The following is a 27,873-nucleotide window of genomic DNA, read 5'->3' as shown; positions in this document are numbered from 1 at the left end:
ACGAACAGAAATTTCCTCCAATCAAATATTGGGACGTCTGAAGCCATTGTCTCCACTCCCTCGCCATCAACTCTATTCCTCTCCCTGGAAACTGTCTGAGGCTAAACCGGAGCATTCGTAACCTTGGTGTCAGATTTGACCCCAAGATGAACTTCCAACTGCATATTGGTGCGATCACTCAGACCACCTATTTCCACCTCAGTAACATTGCCAGACTTTGTCGCTGCCTCAGCTCATCTGCCTCTGAAACGTACATCCATGCATTTGTTATCTCTAAACTTGACTATTCTAACACACTCCTGGCCGGCCTCCCACATTCTACCCTCCGTAAATTTGAGATCATCCAAAACTCTGCTGCCTGTGTCCTTCCTCAGACCCAGTCCTGTTCACCCATCACCACTGTGCTCACTGGCCTACACAGACTCCCAGTTAAGCAGCACCTCAATTTTAACATCCTCATCCTTGTTTTCAAATCCCTCCATTCCCTCACCCCTCACTATCTCTATAATCTCCTCCAGTCCTACAACCCTCCGAGAGATCAGGGATCATCTAATTCTGACATCTTGAACATCCCTGATTTTCATTGCTCCACCACTGGTGACCGTGCCTTCAGCTGCCAAGGCCATAACCTTTGGAAATCCCTCCCTAATCCTCTCCGCCTCTCTACCTCACCTTCCCTGATTCAGACACTGATTAAAACCCACCTCTCTGATCAAGCTTCTGATCATCTGGGTTTTATTAACCCGCCTCCCTCTCGCCTGCTGCATCCGCGCTCTCTGTCTCAGCCAGCCGGCCGCGCATGCTCAGCTCACAATGCCCTCCCGGCTGATTGACGGCGGCTGCTGACCAATAGGAAGAGCGAGGACGGGGGCTGGAGGACCGGGCGGGAAGTGCGTCCTCCAATCATTCAGAGCGAGTGTGGGCGGGACCGAGGCTGGGAGTGGGCGGGTCCGAGGCAAGGAGTGGGCGGGGCTTCTTCTCCTCGGTCCCCTCCCTTTTGCTATTGGTCCACAGCTGCTATCAATTAACAGGACATTTCTGGCTGGCAGGAACTTCCGGAGATAATGGCGCAGGCGCATTACCGCACAGAGTTTGGAACATGTGCAGTGTGATTGGTAAGTGGAGGATGGAGTTGGCGGGCGGGCTTCAGAAACACCCAGTATCGATCTCAACAACATCCATATGAAGCTCCCGGTCCCGCGTTTGCAGCTGCGGGGACAGGCCCGTTGTTAACGGCCGCCAGATTTCCAGCTCTTTTGGAGGAATTAAAGATTAATAAACTGTAACATCAAAGGACAAAACTTTAAAGGAAACTGAGCTCAGTTATCAAGGGGCCTGGGGGAGGGAGGGACCATTTGGCACACAGCACAGGGCAGGAGGTTCCTCCATTTCCTGGTTCCACAAATACGTCTCCTTGGACTGGGCCACACCTGGGCAGGGCTGGCTCAAGGTGCAGGAAGCTGCTAGGCTGAGCTGTGGACTGGGAGGAGTGGGGGGTTTGACTGACAGGCCTGGGGAGGGGGATATCAGGGCAGGTACACACACTGCTTCCCCCTTTTGCTCCTGGGATGTTTTACTGGAGTCGTGTTTCTAAACTCTGTCTCCCTATCCCGGTAATGTCGGTGGATTGTAGGTTACTGTGAGTGTTGGACTATATTGTGTCTCCTCATTCTTACATAAGGTAAGATTGCATGGGGTTCTGGGCAATTTATTAGCTTGGATAGAGGATTGGCTAACCAACAGAAAACAGAGAGGCGGACTAAATGGGTCCTTTTCTGGTTGGCAAGATGCTAACTAGTGGGGTGCCACAGGGTTCAGTCCTTGGGCCCCAACTATTTACAATCTATATTAATGACTTGCATGCAGGGATAGAAGGTACTATAGCCAAATTTGCAGATGACACTAAAATAGGTGGGAAAATAAGCTGCAATAAAGAAATAAGAAATTTACAAATGGATATGGATAGGTTCGGTGAATAGGCCAAAATTTGGCAGATGGAGTTTAACCTGGATAAGTGTGAGGTTATCCATTTTGTTCAGAAGAATAGAAAGGCAAATTATCATCTAAATGGAGAGAAACATCAGAGTACTTCGTTGCAGAGGGATCTGGGTGTCCTTGTGCATGAATCGCAGAAAACTAGTATGCAGGTGCAGCAGGTAACAAGGAAGGAAAATGGAATTTTGGCATTTATTGCTAAAGGAATAGAGTTTCAAAGTAGGGAAGTGTTGCTGCAACTGTACAAGGTGTTAGTGAGATGGCACCTGGAGTATTGCGTACAGTTTTGGTCCCTTACTTGAGGGATGTAGTTGCATTGGAGGAAGTTCAGAGGAGGTTCACTAGATTGATTCCAGAGATGAGGGGTTTGTCTCATGAAGATAGATTGAGCAATTTATGCCTTTACTCTCTAGCGTTTAGAAGAATGAGAGGAGATCTAATTGAGGTATATAAGGGGATTGACAAAGTAAATGAAGAGAAGATATTTCCTCTGGTGGGGCAATTTAGAACAGAGGTCAAGTTTTAAGATAAGGGGTAGCAGATTTAAAACAGAGAGGAGGAGAAATTTCTTCTCTCAAAGGATCATGAGTCTGTGGAATTCTCTACCCCAGAATGCGGTGGATGCCAGGACATTGAGTAAATTTCAGGAGGAGATAGACAGGTTTATAATTAGTAGTGAGTTGAAGAGTTATTGAGAAGGGCAGGCAAGTGGAGTTGAGGCCGAGATGAGATCAGCTATGATAGTATTAAATGGTGGAGCAGGCTCAAGGGGCTGATGTTCTCCCACTCAGTTCCAGGCTGCAGGCTCCAGTGGTTCAATGCACCTGAAATGTTAACTCTGTTTCTCTCTCCACATTAAGCTGCCTGACCTGATGATTATTTCCTGCATTTTCTCCTTTCATTTCAGATTTCCAGGATCCTCAGTATTTTGCTTTTGCTTTATTGCAGGTGCTGTCACAGAACTGAATTGAGAAATACAGATGAACCAATTAAGAGCCGGTTTGTTTCGGGGTGGGTGTTGGAGGTGGAAGTTGGTCTCTGACCTCCTGTGAATGTCTTTTTTGTTACATCAGTTTGAGCAGGAGTGGAGATGGAGGAGAAGCTGCTGGGTTTAACCCCGAGTACTTTTGAGCCCAGTCAGGCCCAACAATATCCAATGCAAGGCATACAAACATGTGAATTAGGCACAGGAGGAGGCCCCTCGAGCCTGCTCCACCATTCAGTAAGATCATGATTGATCTGATTGTAACCTCAACTCCACATTCCCTCCAACCCTGATAACCTTTTAACCCCTTGCTTATCAAGAATCTATGTACTCTGTCTTAAAAATATTCAAAGACTCTGCTTCCACCATATTTTGAGGAAGAGAATTCCAAAGACTCACGCCCCTCTGAAAGAAAACATTTCTCCTCATCTCTGTCTTTAATGGGCGATGCCTTATTTTTAAACAGTGACCCCTAGTTCTAGATTCTCCCACAAGGGCAAACATCCTTTCCACATCCACCCTGTCATGACTCCTCAGAATCTTATATGTTTCAATCAAGCCGCCTCTTACTCTTCTAAACTCCAGCAGATACTAGCCTAGCCTGTCCAACCTTTCCTCATAAGACAGCCCGCCCATTCCAGGTGTTAGTCTCAGTTAGAAAGTTTATTAGACTGTCAAGGGAGGTAGATTCCAGGGGAGATGAGGTTGCTGAACAGATACCAACCACCCAATGTTAAAGAGTATTGTTTTAGTAACAAGTATTTCTGTAGAGGCTTTTAATCCATTTTACATATACAGATTTTTTTACTTCATTCCTGGGATTTGGGTGTCACGAGCCAGACCAGCATATATTGCCAATCCCCAGTTGCCCATTGAGAAGGTGATGGTGGGCCACCTTCTTGAACAGCTGCAGTCTGTGTGGTGAAGGTGCTCCCACAATGGTGTTAGGGAAGGAGTTACAGGATTTTCACCCAGTGATGATGAAGGAACGGTGGTATATGTCCAAGTTAACATCAACTTGTATTTATGTAGCACCTTTAATGTAATAAAATGTTCCAAGGCATTTCACAAGAGTGTCATGAAGCAACATTTGACACTGAGCCACATGCGATATTGGGGCAGATGACCAAAAGCTTGATCAGAGACGTAGGTCCAACATTGATTGGGATTCACTTAGTGTTAGAGGTCTAGATGGAGCAGAATTTGTAAGGAGCATCCAGGAGGGTTTTCTAGAGCAGTATGTAAATAGTCCAACTCGGGAAGGGGCCATACTGGGCCTGATGTTGGGGAATGAGCCGGGCCAAGTGGTTGACGTTTCAGTAGGGGAATACTTTGGGAATAGTGATCACAATTCCGTAAGTTTTAGAATACTTATGGACAAAGACGAGAGTGGTCCGAAAGGAAGAGTGCTAAATTGGGGGAAGGCCAACTATACCAAAATTCGGCAGGAGCTGGGGAATGTAGATTGGGAGCAGCTGTTTGAAGGTAAATCCACATTTGATATGTGGGAGTCTTTTAAAGAGAGGTTGATTAGCGTGCAGGAGAGACATGTTCCTGTGAAAATGAGGGATAGAAATGGCAAGATTAGGGAACCATGGATGACAGGTGAAATTGTGAGACTAGCTAAGAAGAAAAAGGAAGCATACATAAGGTCTAGGCGGCTGAAGAAAGATGAAGCTTTGAAAGAATATCGGGATTGTAGGCACAATCTGAAACGAGGAATTAAGAGGGCTAAAAGGGGTCATGAAATATCTTTAGCAAACAGGGTTAAGGAAAATCCCAAAGCCTTTTATTCATATATAAGGAGCAAGAGGGTAACTAGAGAAAGGATTGGCCCACTCAAGGACAAAGGAGGAAAGTTATGCGTGGAGTCAGAGAAAATGGGTGAGATTCTAAATGAGTACTTTGCATCGGTATTCACCGAGGAGAGGGACATGACGGATGTTGGGGTTAGGGACAGATGGTTGATTACTCTAGGTCAAGTCGGCATAAGGAGGGAGGAAGTGTTGGGTATTCTAAAAGGCATTAAGGTGGACAAGTCCCCAGGTCCAGATGGGATCTATCCCAGGTTTCTGTGGGAAGCGAGCGAGGAAATAGCTGGGGCCTTAACAGATATCTTTGCAACATCCTTAAACACGGGTGAGGTCCCGGAGGACTGGAGAATTGCTAATGTTGTCCCTTGTTTAAGAAGGGTAGCAGGGATAATCCAGGTAATTATAGACCGGTGAGCCTGACGTCAGTGGTAGGGAAGCAGCTGGAGAAGATACTGAGGGATAGGATCTATTCCCATCTGGAAGAAAATGGGCTTATCAGTGATAGGCAACATGGTTTTGTGCAGGGAAGGTCATGTCTTACCAACTTAATAGAATTCTTTGAGGAAGTGACAAAGTTGATTGATGAGGGAAGGGCTGTAGATGTCGTTTACATGGACTTCAGTAAGGCGTTTGATAAGGTTCCCCATGGTTGGCTGATGGAGAAAGTGAAGGCGCATGGGGTCCAAGGTGTACTAGCTAGATGGATAAAGAACTGGCTGGGCAACAGGAGACAGAGTGTAGCAGTAGAAGGGAGTTTCTCAAAATGGAGACGTGTGACCAGTGGTGTTCCACAGGGATCCGTGCTGGGACCACTGTTGTTTGTGATATACATTAATGATTTGGAGGAATGTATAGGTGGTCTGATTAGCAAGTTTGCAGACGACATTAAGATTGATGGAGTAGCAGATAGTGAAGGGGACTGTCAGAGAATACAGCAGAATATAGATAGACTGGAGAGTTGGGCAGAGAAATGGCAGATGGAGTTCAATCAGGGCAAATGCAAGGTGATGCATTTTGGAAGATCCAATTCAAGAGTGAACTATACAGTAAATGGAAAAGTCCTGGGGAAAATTGATGTACAGAGAGATTTGGGTGTTCAGGTCCATTGTTCCCTGAAGGTGGCAACGCAGGTCAATAGAGTGGTCAAGAAGGCATACGGCATGCTTTCCTTCATCGGACGGGGTATTGAGTACAAGAGTTGGCAGGTCATGTTACAGTTGTATAGGACTTTGGTTCGGCCACATTTGGAATACTGCATGCAGTTCTGGTCGCCACATTACCAAAAGGATGTGGATGCTTTGGAGAGGGTGCAGAGGAGGTTCACCAGGATGTTGCCTGGTATGGAGGGCGCTAGCTATGAAGAGAGGTTGAGTAGATTAGGATTATTTTCATTAGAAAGACGGAGGTTGAGGGGGGACCTGATTGAGGTGTACAAAATCACGAGAGGTATAGACAGGGTGGATAGCAAGAAGCTTTTTCGCAGAGTGGGGAATTCAATTACAAGGGGACACGAGTTCAAAGTGAAAGGGGAAAAGTTTAGGGGTGATATGCGTGGAAAGTTCTTTACGCAGAGGGTGGTGGGTGCATGGAACGCATTGCCAGCGGAGGTGGTAGACGCGGGCACGATAGCGTCTTTTAAGATGTATCTAGACAGATACATGAATGAGCAGGAAGTAAAGAGATACAGAACCTTAGAAAATAGGCGACAGGTTTAGATAGAGGATTTGGATCAGCGTAGGCTTGGAGGGCCGAAGGGCCTGTTCCTGTGCTGTAATTTTCTTTGTTCTTTGTTCTTTGTTTGAAGGAGTGTCTCCTCACGACAATGTGCAGCCGGGCGCGTGTGCGGCCATCCTGGGCCAGGAAGCAGGAGGAGACAATGTTGTGAATGTCTATCCTGGACAGTGATGGCTTTTGTAAACTCCTTTTACAGGGGCTTAGAAGGGGAGAATTTACAGTTGGGAAACGCGAACCAAATGTCATGTCAAGATCTGACAGTTGCTCAATTCATCAGAATCTGAATATCATCAACCTTGAACGTGGAAGGAAAAAGGTTTGTCTGTTCTGTCTGTGGGAAAAGATTTCGGGTATCAGTGTGACTGGAAAAGCACTGAGATACACAAAGCCCTGGTTAGACCACATCTGGAGTATTGTGTTCAGTTCTGGGCACCACACCTTAGGAAGGATATATTGTCCTTGGAGGAAATGTGGTGTAGACTTACCTGAATGATACCTGGACTGCAAGGGTTAAATTACGAGGAGAGATTACACAAATGAGTCATTACATAACAGAAGGAGGACATTCAGCTTTTTGATTCCATGCCAGCTCTCTGTACAGCAGTCCAGTCAGTCCCATTCCCCCACTCTATCCCCGTAGTCCTGCAGGTTTGTTTTCCCCAAGTGTCCATCCAATTTCCTTTTGAAATCATTGATTGTCTCCACTTCCACCTCCCTCGTAGGCAGTCAGTTCCAGGTCATTAACATTCATTGTGTTTAAAAAACAAAGTTTTTCCTCACATCCCTCCTGTATCTCTTGCCCAAAACCGTAATCTGTGTCCCCGCGTCCTTCTATCACCAGCTAATGGGAAGAGCTTTACTTTGTCTACCTTATCTAAATCTAACATAATCTTGTACACCTCGATCAGATCTCCTCCTCCACCTGCTTTCCTCCAAGGAGTTCAACCCGGCTTTTCCGACCTAACCTTGTAGCTAACTTCCCTCATGTCTGGAACCATTCTTGTAAATCTGCTCTGCACCCTACCAGTAACTTCACATCCTTCCTAAAGTGTGGTAACTGGAACTGGACACAATATTCTAATTGTGGCCAGACCAGAGCTTTATTAAGGTTCAGGAGTACTTCCCTGATTTAGCATTCAATACCTCTATTTACGAAACCCAAGATCTCAAACGCTTTGCCAACAACTCTTTATGTCCTGCCATCTTTAATGATCTATGGACATGAACCCCAGGTCCCTCAGTCCCTGCACACTCTTTAGAACTATACCATTAATTATATATTGCCTTGCCCTATCCCTTCTGCAAGAGTGCATGAACTCACTGTGGGTTGCATTCCCTGCAATTTAGAAGGCTAAGGAGTATTTGATCAAGGTTTCCAAGATAGGTAGCTCGAAAGAAACTATTTCTGTTGGTTGGAGAATCCATTACTAGGGGGCTTAGTCTAAAACATGGAGACAAACCTTGCAGTAATCCACCCCCGGGCCCTCTAAACCCGAGCATTGATCCACCCCTGGGCCCTGTAAACCCGAGCATTAATCCACCCCTGTGGCCTGTAAACCCGAGCATTAATCCACCCCCGGGCCCTCTAAACCCGAGCATTAATCCACCCGTGGGCCCTCTAAACCCGAGCATTAATCCACCCCTGGGCCCTGTAAACCCCAGCATTAATCCACCCCTGGGCCCTGTCAACCCGAGCATTAATCCACCCCTTGACCCTGTGAACCCGAGCACTGATCCACCCCTGGGCCCTGTGAAGATCATGAAAAATAGGAGCAGGAGTAGACGATTCAGCTGCTTGAGCATGCTCCACCATTCAATAAGATCATGGCTGATCTGATTGTGGCCTTAAATCCACTTTCTGCCAGCCTCCCATAACCCTTGACTGCTTTGTGAATAAAAAGCTGTCTAACTCAGCCTTGAAAATATTCAATGACCCAACCTCCACTGCTCTCTGGGGAAGTGAATTCTGAAGATTAATGAACCTCTGAGAGAAGAAATTCCTCCTCGTCTCCATCTTAAATGGCATACCCCTTATTGTTAAACTGTGCTAGTTCTCGATTCCCCCACGAGGGAAAACATGATCATCTCCACTATCAAGCCCCCTTCGAATCTTGTTTGAATTAGATCATCTCTCATTCTTCTAATTCATTCTACTCCAGTCTGCTCAATACTTCCTCATCAGGCATCCCCTTCATCCCAGGAATCAGCCTAATGAACCTTCTCTGAACTGCTTCCAATGAAAGTGTATCCCTCCTTAAGTAAGGAGACCAAAACTGTACATAGTACTCTAGGTCCGGTCTCCGCAATGTCTGGTACAGTGTCGCAAGCATTCTCTACTTTTACACTCCATCATCCTTGCAATAAAGGACAATGTTCCATTTGCCTTCCTACTTACTTGCTGTTCCTGCATGTTAACGTTTCGTAATTCCTGTACAAGGACACCCACATCCCTCTGTACAGCAGCATTCTGCAGTCTCTCTCCATTTAAATATTCTGCTTTTCTATTCTTCCTATCAAAGTGGACAATCTCACAGTTTCCCACATTATACTCCATCGGCCAAATTTTTGCCCACTCACTTAACCTATCCCTATCCCTTTACAGACTCATTGTGTCCTCCTAACAACTTAGCTTTCCTACCTATTTTGTATCGTCAGCAAATTTGCTATAATACGCTCTGTCCCTTTATCCATGTCATTAATATAGACCATAAATAGTTGAGGTCCCAGCACTGATTCCTGTGGTACTCCACTATTAGTTTGTCAACCTCAAAATGTCCCATCTATCTAGACTCGTCGTTTCCTGTTAGTCAATCCTCTAATCATGCTAATAGGTTGCTCCCAACACCATGAGCTCCTATCTTGTGTAGTAACCTTTTATGTGGCACCTTATCTAATTCCTTTGGAAATTTAAATACACTACATCTACTGGTTCCCCTTTGTCCACCCTGTTCATTATATCCTCAAACAAGTCTAAGTTTGTCAAACGTGATTTCCCTTTCATAAATCCATGTTGCTTCTGCTTGATTGTATTATGATTATCTAAATGTCCGACTGCTTAATAATGTTCTCCAGCAATTTTATTTTTGTTCGTTCATGGAATGTGGGTGTTGCTGGCTAGGATAGCATTTATTGCCCATTTCTAATTGCCCTTGACAAGGTGGTGGTGAGCTGCCTTCTTGAATCGCTGCAGTCCATGTGGGGTAGGCACAGCCACAGTGCTGTTAGGAAGGGAGATCCAGGATTTTGATCCAGCGACAGTGAAGGAACGGCAATATCGTTCCAAGTCAGAATGGTGTGTGGCTTGGAGGGGAACTTGCAGGTGGTGGCGTTCCCATCCCAATGACAGTTGGAGGACCAACCTTCTGCTCAGTCCGCCAGCCCAACCTGCTCTTCCTATTGGTCAGAAGCTCCTGTCATCACCCAGGCAGTCAGAGTGTCTGTAAATGGAGAAATAACTCACTTTTTGAGAGGTTGGTTTGTGTGAACAAATATATCCCTGATTTTACTGAGACTTTTCCGTGTACCAGTTCCTGGCTGTAAAGGGACTGGACTCTCGGGAAGCTCCACACTGCTGGCTGCTTGTGTCCCAGCTCTCCACCCTGGGATTCTCAGTATGAACAGGATGGGATGTGTTTTGAGACAGGATGTCCCAGCTCTCCACCCTGGGATTCTCAGTATGAACAGGGTGGGATGTGTTTTGAGACAGGATGCCGCAGCTCTCCAACCTGGGATTCTCAGTATGAACAGGGTGGGATGTGTTTTGAGACAGGATGTCCCAGCTCTCCACCCTGGGATTCTCAGTATGAACAGGGTGGGATGTGTTTTGAAACAGGATGTCCCAGCCCTCCACCCTGGGATTCTCAGTATGAACAGGGTGGGATGTGTTTTGAGACAGGATGTCCCAGCTCTCCACCCTGGGATTCTCAGTATAAACAGGGTGGGATGTGTTTTGAGACAGGATGTCCCAGCTCTCCACCCTGGGATTCTCAGTATGAACAGGATGGGATGTGTTTTGAGACAGGATGTCCCAGCTCTCCATCCTGGGATTCTCAGTATGAACAGGGTGGGATGTGTTTTGAGACAGGATGTCCCAGCTCTCCACCCTGGGAGTCTCAGTATGAACAGGATGGGATGTGTTTTGAGACAGGATGTCCCAGCTCTCCATCCTGGGATTCTCAGTATGAGCAGGGTGGGATGTGTTTTGAGACAGGGTGTCCCAGCTCTCCACCCTGGGATTCTCAGTATGAACAGGGTGGGATGTGTTTTGAAACAGCATGTCCCAACCCTTCACCTTTAAAGGGACAAGTAGGGGACCAGCTGGGCTGAATGTTGCTGCTTTATGACATCACTGCATTGCCCAGTAACCAACCTCCCTGAGCACTGCTTATTATGGGCTGGGTTTAGTTCAATGCTATTACAGGAAGGGAAGCAGGAGCAGGATTCAAGCCTTTTGGAGCCCGGAATTAACAGGGAGAGATACAGGATCAATTTCTATCTCCAATGAGATTTCGCTTGGGAGCTGATAGGTCTTCAATATTAAGTTGTAAGATTCGGAGAGCATGCCCTATTGTCATAGGGTTTCTCAATGTTGAGACTGGTGGTTCTGGGCTGACTGGGATCCCGCAAGGCAGCTCTTTGGGTCCTTTAATCTTCTCTCGGAATTCAGTCTGCTTCCCCAGGGGCGCCTGGGCACTGACGGGGGTGCAGCGTGATCACTGATCCATTGCCTGCCTTCCGTCCAAATGGAGCAGTCTTGCTGAGCAACATCTACCAGCAGACATCCTTTGGATCAAGGAATGGGAAACATGGGAAGTCACAAACAAGTTCCTTGTGCCAAACTCCATCTATTGAAAGGCCGGTTTTGAAGTACCACGGCGAGAGTGGTCCTTGCTAAACAGGTTCAGGACAAGACAGGGCCCTGCGCAGCCAACCTCCACCACTGGGGCCTCTGTACAAAACCCTTATGGATATTTGGAGAGACACAAACAATGCTGCACATTACCGAGGAGTGTCCCCTCTACAAACTAAGTGATGGACTAATCACCTTAAACTCAGCAAAGGAGGAGGCTTTCGCTTGGCTCTGGGGATCTGTATTTGCTAAATAAAAAATAAAATGTTCCACCTTATTGAGGGAGTGATGTCATTGTCCCAGACACACACTGTCCCTCAGTATCTGTGTTCAGTGGAGAAACTGATGGGTTTGTGTTTCCTTCCTCTAGTTGAATCATTATGCTTATCGAGGTGATGGATGCCGGGGCATGGGACATTTTATTGGTCAAAGAACACAACAAATAGGAGTAGGAGTAGATCATATGGCCCATCGAGTCATTCAGTATGACCATGGCTGATATTGGGCTTCATTGCACTTTCCCACCCGCTCCCCATATCCGTTGATTCCCTGAGAGACCAAAAATTGTATTCAACGATGGAGCATCCACCATCCTCTGGGGTACAGCATTCCAAAGTTTCACAACCCTTTGAGTAAAGTAATTTCTCCTCATTTCTATCCTAAATGATCAGCCTCTAAGACTGTGCCCCCGTGTTTTAGATTCCCCAACCAGTGGAAACGATTTCTCGGTGTGTACCCTATCCAGCCCCTTCAGAATCTCTCATTCTTCGAAACTCCAGAGAGTATAGGCCCAATTTACTCAGCCTCTTATCCTAGGACGACCCTCTCATCCCAGGGACCAATCCAGTGAACCTTCACTGTACTGCCTCCAATGCAAGTATATCCTTGCTTACATATTGAGACAAAGACTGCACACTGTATTCCAGATGTGGTCTCACCAAAACCCTGTATTCCAATCCCTTTGCAGTAAAAGCCAACATGCCATTTGCCTTCCTAATTGCTTACTGTGGCTGCAGGCGAACCTTTTGCGTTCCTTGTACGAGCACACCCAAGTCTCTCTGAACATCAGCATTTAAAAATTTCACCCCTTTCAAAAATATTCTGCTTTTCTATTCTTGTGACCAAAGTGAATAAATTTACACTTCCCCACATTATACTCCATCTGCCATCTTGTTTCCCCACTCACTTAATGGGTTGAGTTTTGTTTAGGTCCTGATGTCAGGATCCATGACGGGGGTTTGGGGGGGAGGGGGGGGGGGTTGGTGGTTGGTGGGTCTGAACATCGTACAGAGGCCCACCACGGATCCCAACACTGGGAAGGCCGGACTCAGTCTTCCTGGTGGCAGCGAGGCACCACCTCTGGGCGATGGGACCTGACTTTAAGTATGTAAATTAAGCAAATGAAATTGACTGCGATCTTACCGGCTGCTGGGATCTTGCGGCTGGGCACTCGCACCTTCACTTTCCCATCCAGGCAAAGCTGGCACCACTGAGGTGGGGGAGCTGAGGACATTTAGTATAGTGGTGGGGAGGGGGTATGGGGTCCAGGCAGCATGTGTAGTGCAGGGGAGGGAGGAGAAGAGGTGACCTATGCACTTTGAACAGTTTGTGGAGGGAAGGTCACATCATCTATTGAAGTGTTTTGGTGGGGGGGGGGGGGGGTGCGAGAGCAACTATTATATGTAAGTGTTATGGGAGGGTGGGGGGGACGATTTTCCTTTTGCTGTGTACACGGGACGTACAGTTTTTAATATTTAGCTCAAGTGGCAGGTCTGGCTGGCCTTTAAAAATGGCACCAGCGCCTGCACAGAGGCTGCGAACGCCATTGCTGTGTCGCAGAGTTGGTCCCCACCTCGTGATTGGGCGGGGGAGGCAGCCCAACTGCCATATTATCATGAGCCACCGCACACTAGATCACGGCGACGTGGGTCGCCATTTTTATGCTCACCACTGCTCCCGGTGGCAGGAATATTAAATCCAGCTCAACCTCTCTCTATCTCTTTGCAGCCTTTCTGTGTCCTCCCCACAGTTTACCTTTCCACCTCGCTTTGTATTGTCAGCAAACGTAGATGTATTACTCTCTTATCTCTTCTTCTAAATCATTAATATAGATTGTAAATAGCTGAGGCCCCAGCACTGATCAGTGCGGCATTCCACAGCCTGCCAACTTGAAAATGCCCCATTTATTCCCACCCTTTGCTTCCTGTCCATTTACCGATCCTCTATCCATGCCAAGAAATTACCCCTAACTCCATGAGCCCTTATCTTGCCTCTTAACCTTTTATGTAGCACCTTATCGAATGCCTTTTGGAAATCCAGATATCAAAGGAAAAAATAGAATGTGAGTAAACTAGTCAGAAATATATAAACAGATTGCAATAGCTTTTATACGTATATAAAAAGGAAGAGAGTAACTAAAGTTAATTTGGGTCCCTTAGAAGCAGAGACAGGAGAAATTATCACAGGGAACGAAGAAATGGCAGAGGCATTGAACAAATATTTTGTGACTGTCTTCACAGTAGAACACACAAGTTGCATACCAGAAAAAGAGTGGCTATAAAGAGTGGAAAAATTAAGGTGATTAATATCGGCAGAGAAAAAGTATTGCAGAAACTTAACTGACTAAAATCTGACAAATCCTTATATTGACTGGTTTCCCTTTATCTACCCTAATAGCGACATCCTCAAAAAGCTCAATAAATATGTCAAACAGGATTTCCCTTTCATAAAACCGTGTTGACTTGTTCTAATCATACTGTGCTTTTCGAAGAGCATTCTTAAGACTTCTTTAATAATAGATTCTAGCACTTTCCCAATGACTGATGTCAGGCTAACCTACTGTAGTTCCCTGTTTTCTCTCTCCCTCCTTTATTGAAAAGCGATGTTACATTTACTAACTTCCAATCTGATGGGACCATTCCTGAATCTAAGGAATTTTGAAAAATCATAGCTACTGCATCCACTATTTCTGCAGCTATCTCTTTTCAAATGCTAGGATGTAGACCATCAGGTCCCGAGATGTCAGATTTTAGTGGTGCTATTTGTACCACTAGTTCATCTATTTTTTAATCAACTTTTTGGTGGCCCTTTGTTGGTTTCTAAAACACTCCCAGTCACCAGACTTGCTACTGTTCTTTGCAACATTAAAAGCTTCTTTGAATCTAATACTATCCTTAACTTCCTGAGCAAGCGATGGATGGGTCTTGCTGAGTTTTTGGTTTTCAATAGAATATATTTTTGTTGAACATTTTGAAGTGTTTCTTTAAATGTTTCCCACTGTTTATTTACCACCGTTCCTTTTAGTCTATTTAGCTAATTAACCTTAGCTAGTTCTCCCCTCATACCTATGTAATTGGCTTTGTTTAAGTTTAAGATTCTTGTTTGTGATTGGAGTATGTTGTTTTCAAACTTCATATGGAATTCAATGGTATTATGATCACTATTTCCCAGTGGATCTTTTACCACAGCATTACTAATTAACCCTGCCTCATTACAGGATCTAATGTAGATCTAAACTGGCTTTATCCCCAGTCGATTCCACAATGTATTGCTCCAATAAACTGTCACAAAATCATTCCACAAACTCATCTCGACTACCCTTGCCAATTTAATTGTCCCAGTCTATATGAAGATTAAACTCCCCACAACTATTACATTGCCTTTGTTACAAGCTCCAGTAATTTCTTTTTAATTGTTCTGTCCATCAATATAACTTCTGTAAAGGGGCCTATGAATTACTTCCACCAGCGTTTTCTGGCTCTTGCTATTCCTGATTTCCACCCACACAGATTGTTCTTCATGATCTAAGCCCAAATCTTTACTCACTAGTGTCCTTATGCCATCCTTTACTATCAGGACTACCCCTCCTAATCTGCCATTCTGTCTGTCTTTCCGAAATATTGTGTACCCTGGAATATTTATTTACCAACCTTGGTCACCTTGTAACCATGGCTCTGTATTGGCTTTTAAACCTAAACCATTTACCACTATTTGCCGCACCACTAGTTCATCTATGTTATTGCAGATGCTACGCACATTTAGATAAAGAACCTTCAATTTCTTTTTTTCTGCTGCTATTCCTGCGTTGACCTTGTTCGCTGATGCACAATTACTGCTAAACTCTTTGTCCCTTCCTGACCCACTCTGCTTCTCTTTGCCCACATCACTACACTGTTCTGTTGCCTCAACTTTACTTGTTGGATTTCTCCATCTCCCTTCACCTGAGCCTTCTCTCCCATTGTTAGTTTAAAGTCCTGTCCACAGCCCTAGTTATACCATTGGCTTGGACACAGGTCCCATCCCGGTTTACATGGAGCCCATCCCAATGGAATAACTCCCTCATCCCCAAGTACTGATGCCAGTGCCCCATGAATCAAAACCCCTTGTTCCCACATCACTCTTTGAGCAGCTGTTGTCAGCATTAAGAGTCCCAGGGCAGGGACATAAGATCATAATAACATAAGGAATAGAAGCAGGACATTTGGCCGCTCAAGCCTTCTGCGCCATTCAGTAAGATTATGGCTGAACTGATTGTAGCCTTAACTCCACTTTCTTGACACCACCATCACTGCCACCCGCTCCCCACCCCCCCCACCCCCACTCCCACCACCCCATGACCCTAGACTTCCTTGTAAATGAAAAATCTGTCTAGCTCAGCTTTGAATATATTCAATGACCAAGTCTCCACTGCTCATGGAAAAGGGAATTCCAAAGATCAACGATACTCTGAGGGAAGAAATTCCTCCTCATCCCTGTCTGGGGGACCCCTTATTTTTAAAGAGTGACCCCTTGTTCGAGATTCTCCCACAAGGGGAAACATCCTTTCCACATCCACCCTGTCAAGACCCCTCAGGATCTTATATGTTTCAATCAAGTCGCCTCTTACTCTTCTAAACTCCAACGGATACAAGCCTAACCTATCCAACCTTTCCCCATAAGACAGCCTGTCCATTCCAGCTTTTAGTCTAGTAAACCTTCTCTGAACACCATTCCAACGAATTTACATCCTTTCTTAAATAAGGAGACCAATACTGTACACAGTACTCCAGATGTGGTCTCACCAATGCCCTGTTTCACTGAAGCATAACCTTTGCTTTTGTATTCAATTGCCCTTACAATAACATTCTATTAGCTTTCCTAATTACTTGCTGAACCTGCAATTCATGCATTAGAACACCCAGATCCCTCTGCACCTCAGAGCTCTGCAATCTCTCACCATTTAGATAATATGCTTCTTTCATATTCTTCCCGCCAAAATGAACAGCTTCACATTTTCCCGCATTATACTCCATTTTCCAGATCTTTGCCCACTCAATTAGCCTATCTATATCCCTTTGTAGCCTCCTTATATCTGCTTCACAGCTTACTTTCCTACCTATCTTTGTGCCATCAGCAAATTTAGCAACCATACCTTCAGTCCCTTCATCCAAGCCATTTATAGAAATTGTAAAAAGTTGAAGCCCCAGCACTGATCCATGTGGCACACCACTTGTTACATCTTGCCAACTAGAAAATGACCCATTTATGTCTACTGTCTGTTTCCTGTTAACTAACCAATCTTCTACCCACGCCATATATTACCCCCTACACCATAAGCTTTTATTTTCCGCAATAACCTTTGATGTGGCCCTTACCAAGTGTCTTCTGGAAATCTAAGCACAGTATGTCTTATCAGTCCCCTTTATCCACAGCACGTGTTACTCCTTCAAAGAACTCCAATAAATTGGTTAAACATGATTTCCCTTTCACAAAACCATATTGACTCTACCTGATTACCTTGAATTTTTCTAAGTGCCCTGCTATAACGTCTTTAATAATACCTTCTAACACTTTCCCTAAGACAGATGTTAAGCTAACTGGCCTGTAGTTTCCTGCTTTCTATCTCCTTCCCTTTTTGAATAAAGGAGTTACATTGGCTATTTTCCAATCTAATGGAACCTTCCCCAAATCTAGAGAATTTTGGAAAATTAAAACTAACCCATCAATTATCTCACTAGCCGCTTCTTTTAAGACCCGTGGATGAAGTCCATCACGACCCAGGGACTTGTCAGTCCGCAGCTCCAACAATTTGCTCAGTGGGCCATTCTGAAACCCTGGCATCTGCTTGAAGCGTTCTCCAGTCAGATACAGCATGGGTTAGATACAGAGTAAAGCTCCTGCTACGCTGTCCCATCTAACACTCCCAGGGCAAGTACGCCACGGGTTAGATACAGAATAAAACTCCCTCTATGTTCTCCCATCAAACACTCCAAATGCAGATACAAGGACGTGTTACCTGCATAGCAAGGCTAGGAGAGGCACTCTGGAATGTATGGGAACCTGAGACTTGTCCATGAAAATATTGGAAGTTTTGAGAACTGAAATAAACCTGAGTAACAATGAGGTGTTAATTGTGGCGCAGAGGTAGCATTCTCAACGCTGGGTCAGTAGTTGTGGGCTTAAATCCATATCCAGAGACTTGAGTGCAAAATTTAGTCTGACATTCCAATGCAGTACTGAGGGAGCTCAGTCAGAGGTTCTATCTTTCAGGTGAGACCTTCAATCAATGGGTATAAATGAAGTGTTATGCACAGGATGAGCCGTGATGAAATTAACAATGAAATGGATGACACTTCATGGATCTTTTATACCCATTGACTGAAGGTCCTCTGCCCCATTTTGACTGTGTATAAGTCTCCATGTTCTTGTTATTTTGTCTTCTGTAAACCACAAACACCTCACTTGGGACTTTAAACTACATTGTATCCTTTTCTCTCGATTTATCTATTCTTGTGCACATATGTGTGGGTGAATGTATGTGTTGAGTGTGGTTGGAATCATTCCAGGGTTTGTTTAAAAATAGTTCTACCTATGAGAGAACCTGTAATTTGTCTGTTTATTTGACCCTAAAGATACTCGGGCTGAAGCATCATTTTAACAAAACATGACTGTAGTCATTTGGGAGGTGAACAGTGGGAACCACCCAAATCCCATAACACCCGTCCGTAATAGAAGCTAGTTTGAAGAACAGGGCAGTTCTCCTCAGAGTCTTGGCCAATCTATATCACTCAATCAACCTCACTAAAACAGGTTATCTGGGTATGATCACTTTGCGGTCTGTGGGAGCTTGCTGTGTGCAAATGAGCTGCCGCAATTTATATATAGTATATATAAATGATTTGGAGGAAAATGTAGCTGGTCTGATTAGTAAGTTTGCGGACGACACAAAGGTTGGTGGAGTTGCGGATAATGATGAGGATTGTCAGAGGATACCGCAGGATATAGATCGGTTGGAGACTTGGGCGGAGAAATGGCAGATGGAGTTTAATCCGGACAAATGTGAGGTAATGCATTTTGGAAGGTCTAATGCAGGTGGGAGGTATACAGTAAATGGCAGAACCCTTGGGAGTATTGACAGGCAGAGAGATCTGGGCGTACAGGTCCACAGGTCACGGAAAGTGGCAACGCAGGTGGATAAGGTAGTCAAGAAGGCGTACGGCATGCTTGCCTTCATCGGTCGGGGCATAGAGTATAAAAATTGGCAAGTTATGCTGCAGCTGTACAGAACCTTAGTTAGGCTACACTTAGAATATTGCGTGCAATTCTGCTCGCCACACTACCAGAAGGACGTGGAGGCTTTGGAGAGTGTACAGAGGAGGTTTACCAGGATGTTGCCTGGTCTGGAGGGCATTAGCTATGAGGAGAGGTTGGAAAAACTCGGATTGTTTTGACTGGAATGACGGAGGTGGAGGGGCGACATGATAGAGGTTTACAAAGTCATGAGCAGCATGGACAGAGTGGATAGTCAGAAGCTTTTTCCCAGGGTGGAAGAGTCAGTTACTAGGGGACGTAGGTTTAAGGTGCGAGGGGCAAAGTTTAGAGGGGATGTGCGAGGCAAGTTTTTTTTTACACAGAGGGCGGTGAGTGCCTGGAACCTGCTGCCGGGGGAGGTGGTGGAAGCAGATACGATAGCGACGTTTATGAGACATCTTGACAAATACATGAATAGGAAGGGAATAGAGGGATATGGGCCCCGGAAGTGCAGAAGGTTTTAGTTTTGACAGGCATCAAGATCGGCGCAGGCTTGGAGGGCCGAATGGCCTGTTCCTGTGCTGTACTGTTCTTTGTTCTTTGCAATTCCACCTTTACAACATTGGCTGCACTTCGAAAGAACTTAATTAGTTCTAAAGTACTTTGCAATGTCCTGATGTCATGAAAGGCACTACAAAAAAATACAAATCTTTGTTTAGCAGAGGAGAAAAGGCCCAAAATTGGAACGGTCAACAGCAGCATTTCAATTAGTCTCCTCTTATCCCGGAAAAAAAACAAATATTCCACACTGTGTGTTGGAAACAAAACTCTGATTTATTCAATATTTAGCCACAATATTATACTCCAGCCAAGTTATAGGGTTATTAACATCAGCAGAAACAAATAGCTATTTGTCAGAATGAACATGGTTCAGTCCAGGATGTGATGTGGGCATCGCTGGCAAGGCCAGTATTTGTTGCCCATTCTGAATTGCCCTTGACAACTGAGTGGCTTGCTCGGTCATTTCAGAGGGTAGTTAAGAGTCAAACACATTGCTGTGGGTCTGGAGTCACATGTAGGACAGCAGATTTCCTTCTCTAAAGAACATTAGTGAACCAGATGGGTTTTTTTTATGACAATCGATGATAGTCTCAGTAATGGTGCTATGAAACTAGCAATTAATTAAATTTAAATTCCACCAACTGCCTTGATAGAATTTGAATCCATATCTCTGGATTACCAGTTCAATGACATTACCACTACACCACCGTCTCCACTTTATTAACAGCAATAATAACAGCAGAATCCAATGCCTGCAGTTACTTGTGAACTCGCTGGTGCTTCAGCAGGTGGGATGACTGAGTGAATCCCTTCCCACTCACGGAGCAGGTGAATGGCCTCTCCCCAGTGTGAACTCGCTGGTGCATCAGCAGGATGGATGAATGAGTGAATCCCTTCCCACACACGGAGCAGCTGAATGGCCTCTCCCCCGCGTGAGTGCACTGGTGTTTCAGCAAATCTGTTGTGCTTTTGAAGTTGTCCTCACAGTCAGAACATTTAAACGGTCTCACCTCAGTGTGAACAAGTTGGTGTCGAAGCAGAGCAGTTGACTGAGTGAATCCCTTCCCACACACAGAGCAGGTGAATGGCCTCCCCAGTGTGAGTGCATTGGTGTCTCAGCAGATCCTTTTTCCTTTGGAAGCTCTTTTCAGAGTCAGAACATTGAAGAGGTTTCTTATCAGAGTGAACTCGCTGATGTGTCACCAGGGTGGATGACTGAATGAATCCTTTCCCACACATGGAGCAGGTGAACGGCCTCTCCCCAGTTTGACTGCGTCGATGAGTTTCCAGTTCGGATGGACATTTGAATGTCTCCCCACATTCCCATGGTTTCTCCCTGATGCGGGTGTCCTTGTCTCGCTGCAGGTTGGATGATCAGTTGAAGCTTAGTCTACACACAGAACATGTGTATGGTTTCTCTGTGCTGTGAATGGTGTGATGTTTTTTCAGTCTGTAACTGGTTAAAGCTCTAAAGTGCACTGGAACACTCTCACTCGGGTATGCAAGTCTCGATGTGTTTCCGGTCACACTGATGTTTGAAATCTTTTCCCACAGACAACATTTCTTCTTCCACATTCAAAGGTCGATGATATTCAGGTCCTGATGAATCGAGTGACTGTCAGATCTTGATGTGATGGTTGGTTTGAGTTTCCCAGCTTCAAATCCTCCCCTTCTAATACCCTGTAAAAGGAATTTACAAAAGTCATCACTGTCAGCCCAGGATAGAAATTCACAACATTTTTGCTTCCTGCTTCCTAGTCCAGGATGGCCATGCACGCTTCCTACTCTGCATTTCCTCCTATAAAGATGGCAACTGTTAACCCGGGCCTGTCCCTGCAGCTGCCTCCCCGCTCAGTACAAACACGGGACTGGAAGGTTCTTATTCAGGGTTTGAGACCTACACCGGGTGTTTGTAAATCGGATAATGTTCCCTGTTTTATATTGGGATCTGGGAATACACTCGGTGTGTGTGACACTCGCATTGCCCCAGGGTTTATTAGCCTGCTCCCTACAGCCTCCTCCTTCCAATTCCATTCCCTCCGTTTTTGCCCTCTCCCAGAAGCACTACAGGGTTCCCCTTGTCCTCAACATCCACCCTACCAGCCTCCACATTCAACACACCATCCTCCATCATTTCCCCCCACCTCCAGTGGGATGTCACGACCAAACACATCTTCCCCTCTCCTTTCATCACTGTGGTGGGACTATTCCCTCCGCAACACCCTGGTCCAACACCCCCTCCCCTTCCCATGCAAGCACAGGAGATGTAACACCTGCCTTTTAACTCCTCCCTTCTCACTGTCCAAAGCCACAAACACTCCCTCAAGGTGCATTAGTGATTTAGTTTAGTGTTTAGTTTAGAGATACAGCACTGAAACAGGCCCTTCGGCCCACCGAGTCTGTGCTGACCATCAACCACCCATTTATACTAATCCTACACTAATTCCATATTCCGACCACATCCCCACCTGTCCCTATATTCCCCTACCACCTACCTACACTAGGGGCAATTGCTAATGGACAATTTACCTATCAACCTGCAAGTCTTTGGCATGTGGGAGGAAACCGGAGCACCCGGAGGAAACCCACGCAGACACAGGGAGAACTTGCAAACTCCACACAGGCAGTACCCAGAATTGAACCCAGGTCGCTGGAGCTGTGAGGCTGCGGTGCTAACCACTGCGCCACTGTGCCGCCCCTTGTACTTGGTCTACTGTATTCACTGTCCACAGCGCAGGCTCCTCTACACTGGTGAGACCAAAAGCAAATTAGGTAACTGCTTTGCTGAACACCTCCATTCAGTTGACAAGCATGACGCTGAGCTTCTGGTTGCCTGCCATCTTAATTGACTGTTCCATTCCCTCAGCCTCCTACACTGTTCTAATGAAGCTCAACAAAAGCAAACACGGGGCCTGTGGCCTCTTATTCAGCATCTCCAGCACCCGCATGGCTCTGATCACACTGACACTGCGCATGCTCCAGATATAGGACGCCTGTGCGCTGGGCTCCTGTGGAGTGAATAGGGCACATTCACTGCTGCTGAGGCTGCTGAGTAATAGACCAGCCATTGGCCACCACAATTAGTGACTAAAAGTGATACACTATGCTCAGATTGTGATAAAATTATTGAACTCATTAAAAAAAAATGCACGGACTCTCTGTGATCGTAGAGTCCCAGCAGTGATTAATAACAGTTTTGGATATAATTGTCTGAGAGTAGCCTCTCTTGTCTGATTCTACGATTGTCTTATGAGGACAGAGTGAGTAGAAGGGACTTATATTCCTTCCAGCTTGATGAATTTCAGGTGATCGCATTGAAACATATAAAATTCTTACGCAGCTTGACGGAGTAGATGCTGGGGAAGGTGTTTCCCCTGGCTGGTGAGTCTAGAACTAAAGGTCACAGACTCAGAATAAGAGTTAGCCATTTAGGATTTTTCTTTATTTTATTCTTTCATGGGATGTGGGCATCGCTGGAAAGGTCAGCATTTGTTGTCCATCCCAAATTGCCCTCGAGAAGATTGCACTGAGCAGATGTGATTCCAGGATGGTATGTTGCCTCCCTGGTGCAAGGGTCATGGATATCACTGAGGGCTACAGAGCATCCTGGAGGGCGAGGGTGCACAGCCAGAGGTTGTGGGCCACATGGTACCAACGATATAGGAAGAAAGAGGGATGAGTTCCTGCAGGCTGAGTTTAGGGAGTTAGGAACGAGATTAGCAAGCAGAACCTCAAAGATAGTAATCTCCAGATTACTCCCAAGGCCACGTGCTAGTGAGTGTAGAAATAGGAAAATACACCAGATGAATGCATGGCTGGAGAGATGGTGCAGGAGGGAGGGCTTCAGATTTCTGGGGCATTGGGACCAGTTCTGGGGAAGGTGGGACCCGTACAAGCCGGATGGTCTGCACCTGAACAGGACTGGGACAAATATCCTTGCAGGAAGGTTTGCTAGTGCTGTTGGATTGATTTAAATTGGCTTGGCAGGGGGATGGGAACCTGAGCGCAGTCTTAGATAGGACTATTTCAGAGCAGGGAACAGGAGACAAAAAATTAGTGAGTGACTCTGAAAGAGAGAAGAAGCAAAGGTTAAAAAGTGTGCAACACAGGAATTTGGCAGTGTTAAAGGGTATTTATTTAAATGCAAGGAGTATAGTAAATAAAGCCGATGAGCTGAGGGCACAGATAGACACATGGCAACACAATATTGTTGCTATAATGGAAACGTGTCTTAAAGAAGGGCAAGAATGGCAACTCAGCATCCCTGGATATCGAGTTTTCAGGTGGGATAGAGAGGGAGATAAAAAGGGAGGGGGTGCAGCATTATTAGTTAAGGAATCAATAACAGCTTTGAGGAGGGATGATATGCTAAATGAATCATCAAATGAGGCTGCATGGGTGGAGAATAGAAATAAAAAAAGGGGCAGCCACACTACTAGGAGTGTACTATAGACTCCCAAATAGTGAGAGGGAGGTAGAACAAATATGTAGACAAATTTCTGAGTGCAAAAACTATAGGGCAATAATAGTTGGGGATTTCAATTACACCAATATCAACTGGGATACAAACAGAGGAGACAAAATTCTTGAACTGCATTCAAGAACATTTTTAGCCAGCACGCAACAAGCCCAACGAGAGGGGGTGCAATTCTAGATTTAGTCTTCGGTAATGATGATGGGCAAGTGGAGGAAGTAACAGTGGGTGACCATTTTGGAGATAGTGACCATAATACAGAACATTTTAGCATAATCATGGAAAAGGGCAAAGATAAAATAGGAGTAAAAGTTCTAAATTGGGGGAAGGCAAATTTTAAGAAACTGAGAGGTGACCTGGTGAAAGTGGACTGGATACATCTGCTTGACGGAAAATCAGTGGCAAACCAGTGGGAGGCATTCAAAAGTGAGATACTACAGGCACAGTGCAGGCATGTTCCCACTAAGATAAAGGGTGGTACGGCCAAATCTAGAGCCCCCTGGTTATCTAGAAGCTTACAGGGTAAGTTAAAGCAGAAAAAGAAAGCTTATGATGATCATAAAAATCTTAATACGTTAGAAAGCCTAGGGGAGTACAGATAGTGCAGGGGTGAAGTAAAAAAGGAAATTAGAAAAGCAGAGAGGACATAAATTATTGGCAGGTAAAATCAAGGAAAACCCAAAGATGTTTTATCAGTACATTAAAAGCAAGAGGATAACTAAGGAAAGGGTAGGGCCTATCAGAGATGAATATGGGAACATATGCGTGGATGCAGAAGATGTGGGCAGGGTTCTTAATGAGTTTTTTGTCTCTGTCTTCACAAAGGAGAGGGTTGATGTAGACATTGTAGTTAAAGAGGAGTGTGAAATATCAGATACGATAAGCATAATGAGAGAGGACGTACTAGAGGGTCTGACATTCTTGAAAATGGATGAATAGCCAGGGCTGGATGGATTGCATCCCAGGTTGTTAAAGGAAGCCAGGGAGGAAATAACGGATGTGCTGAGGATCATTTTCAAATCCTCACACTAGATACCGGAGAGGTACCAAACGATTGGAGGTCTGTGAACATTGTACCATAGTTTAAAAAGGGTGCGAGGGATAGGCCAAATAATTATAGGCCAGTCAGTCTGACCTCAGTGGTGGGTAAATGGTTAAAATCTATTCTGAGGGACAGAATAAACTGCCACTTAAAAGGGCACGGATTAATCAGGGATAGTCAGCATGGATTTGTGAAGGGAAGGTCATGTCTTACTAATTTAATTGAGTTTTTTGAGGAAGTAACAAGAAGGATTGATGAGGGTAGTGCAGTGGATGTGGTCTACATGGACTTTAGTAAGGCATTTGACACGGTCCCACATGGCAGACTGGTCAGTAAAATGAAAGCCCATGGGATACAGAGGAATGTGGCAGGTTAGATCCAGAATTGGCTCAGGGACAGGAAACAAAGGGTAGTATTCGATGGATGTTTTTATGAATGGAAAGCTGTTTCCAGTGGCATTACACAGGGCTCAGTGTTGGGTCCCTTGCTGTTTGTGGTATATATTAATGATTTGGAATTAAATATGGGAGGCGTGATTGGGAAATTTGCTGATGACACAAAAAATGGCCGTGTAGTTGATAGTGATGAAGATAGCTGTAGACTCCAGAAAGATATTAATGGTTTTGGTTGAGTGGGTGGAAAAGTGGCAAATGGAATTCAATCCAGAGAAGTGTGAGGATAATGCATTTAGGGAGGGCAAATAAAGTGAAGGAATACACAATAAATGGGAGGATATTGAGAGGGGTAGAAGAAGTGAGACACCTTGGAGTGCATGTCCACAGGTCCCTGAAGGTGGCAGGACAGGTAGATAGAGTGGTGAAGAAGGCATATGGAATGTTTTCCTTTATTGGCCAAGGTATAGAATTCAAAAGCAGGGATGTAAAGCTGGAACTGTATAAAACGCTGGTTAGGCCACAGCCAGAGTATTGCGTACAGTTCTGGTCGCCATATTACAGGAAGGACATAATTGCTCTGGAGAGCGTACAGAGGAGATTTACAAGAATGTTGCCAGGGCTTGAAAGTTGCAGCTATGAGGAAAGATTGAATAGTCTAGGCTTATTTTCCTTAGAACAGAGGAGGCTGAGGGGTGACTGAATAGAGGTGTACAAAATTACGAGGGGCCGAGATTGAGTAGACAGGAAGGACCTGTTTCCCTTGGTGGAGAGGTTGATTACCAGGGGGCACAGATATAATGTGATTGGTAGAAGGATTAGAGGGGACATGAGGAAATCCTTTTTCACCCAGTGGGTGGTGGGTGTCTGGAATTCACTGCCAGGAATGATGGTGGAGGCAGAAACCCTCAAATCTTTTAAAAGGTACCTGGACATGCACCTGAAGTTCATACTGAGAATCCCAGGATGGAGAGCTGGGACATCCTGTCTCAAAACACATCCCACCCTGTTCATACTGAGAATCTAAGGGGAAGGACCAAGGCCCAGAGTGTGGAACAAAACAAATGGGGGAAAGAGGAGGAGAGAATAGGAGGCAAATCAGGACTAAGGGACACCGGGCGTCAGTTTTAGGGCCTGTAGACTTCAGGAAGGGAAGACTGAGTTTAGTAGTTTTAGGATCTAGGAAGAGAACAAGGAGCAGATGGGGAGACTGGTGTGGATTCCAGCACAGTGAGGATGTAGGAGGAGGGAGATTGTGTAGGGCTGTGTATTAGGGATATAGGAGGGACAAGAGAGGAAAGGCCACTGGAGTAATTACTGCAAGTGTTCATAAATGGTGAGAGAGAGAGAGAGAGAGAGATGGGGGTGGGGGGTGTGGTTAGAGTGGACTATGGACAGTCTGTTAAACTGTCTCTCTGCTGTGACAAGTTTCCTTCTGTTAAAAATAACCTCCTGTAGCCCAGTGACACAAACAGCCCAATAAACTCCACCAATGTCCTTTGGTCTGGTGAGGTCTCCCTTTGTGAAACATCAGCTGTCGTTAAAGCTTTTCATTCTGACACACTCAGTGTGAAATGAGCTGCAGAACTGCCAACACCATCAGATTTAAGGAGACATTTCCCTTTGGAGATGGGATTGTTCACTGAGTTTGATCAGGGGGATATAGGACAGGAAGCACACAGCACAGACATTACACTGCAGTGAGATATGTGAGAGTGTTACAGTGAGGCTATATTAAACACACACAGCAGAAGCACAGTAATCTGCTCGGAGATCACATACACATGAGCAGCCAGCGGTGTGGAGCCTCCTGAGAGTCCAGTCTCTTTACAGTCAGTATTTACAGGAGCTGAAACATGGAAAGAAGTCACAGTAAAATCAGGGATATATTTGTTCACACAAACCAACCTCCCAAAATACTGAGTTATTTCTCCATTTACAGACTCACCGACCCCCTGGGTGATTGACAGGAGCTCTAGAGCAACAGGAAGAGTGGGTCTTCCCCCTTTTGTTCTCCTTCCCTCCTCCCCGCATTCACTTGCTCAAAGCCTATTTATTACATTTCTAACCTTTGCCAGTTCTGATGAAAGGTCACAGACCTGAAACATGATCTCTGTTTCGCTCTTCACAGGTGCTGTCAGAACTCGGAACATAGGAGTAGGAGCAGGCCATTCAGCCCATCAAGACTGCTCCACGTACAATTAGATCTTAGCTGATCATCTACCTCAATGCCTTTCCCATTAGATTATATCAGCGCTATCCCAATATCCCTTGATGTCATTAGTGTCCAGATATCTACCGATTTGTGTCTTGAATCTGCTCAATGATTGAGCGTCCAGAGCCCTCTGGGGTAGAGAATTCCAAAGATTCACCACTTTCTGAGTGAATAAATTCCTCCTCCTCTCAGTCTAAAATGGCCTTCCCCTTATTCTGAGACTGCTGAGTATTTCCAGCACTTTCTGCTTTTATTTCAGAGAATAGTGGTTAATGGATGTACTTCAGACTGGAGGCATGGAAA

The 27,873-nt window shown here is 45.3% G+C and overlaps 1 protein-coding gene and 1 long non-coding RNA gene across 2 annotated transcripts in view; one reads left to right on the top strand and one right to left on the bottom strand.

The window, feature by feature from the left end:
* LOC137348709 (zinc finger protein 721-like) overlaps nucleotides 1-27,873 on the bottom strand; it is a 48,341-nt gene that overhangs the window by 7,509 nt on the left and 12,959 nt on the right. The window contains exons 3-10 of the mRNA XM_068013965.1: nucleotides 22,322-22,495; nucleotides 22,153-22,195; nucleotides 20,640-20,806; nucleotides 20,306-20,536; nucleotides 19,474-19,577; nucleotides 12,800-12,880; nucleotides 7,014-7,029; nucleotides 813-1,209 (exon numbers count right to left, since the gene is read on the bottom strand). Coding sequence (XP_067870066.1) covers nucleotides 813-1,209; nucleotides 7,014-7,029; nucleotides 12,800-12,880; nucleotides 19,474-19,577; nucleotides 20,306-20,536; nucleotides 20,640-20,806; nucleotides 22,153-22,195; nucleotides 22,322-22,495 — 1,213 coding nt within the window. The remainder of the gene's footprint in view (nucleotides 1-812; nucleotides 1,210-7,013; nucleotides 7,030-12,799; nucleotides 12,881-19,473; nucleotides 19,578-20,305; nucleotides 20,537-20,639; nucleotides 20,807-22,152; nucleotides 22,196-22,321; nucleotides 22,496-27,873) is intronic.
* Nucleotides 1,066-27,722, top strand: LOC137349194 (uncharacterized). The gene is made up of 3 exons (XR_010969281.1): nucleotides 1,066-1,115; nucleotides 2,944-3,006; nucleotides 27,487-27,722. It is a non-coding gene; the product is annotated as an uncharacterized lncRNA (long non-coding RNA).

Source organism: Heterodontus francisci, chromosome 34, assembly GCF_036365525.1.
Source record: "Heterodontus francisci isolate sHetFra1 chromosome 34, sHetFra1.hap1, whole genome shotgun sequence".
In the NCBI taxonomy this organism is placed as follows: domain Eukaryota; kingdom Metazoa; phylum Chordata; class Chondrichthyes; order Heterodontiformes; family Heterodontidae; genus Heterodontus; species Heterodontus francisci.
This window is presented reverse-complemented; position numbering and strand designations above follow the sequence as displayed.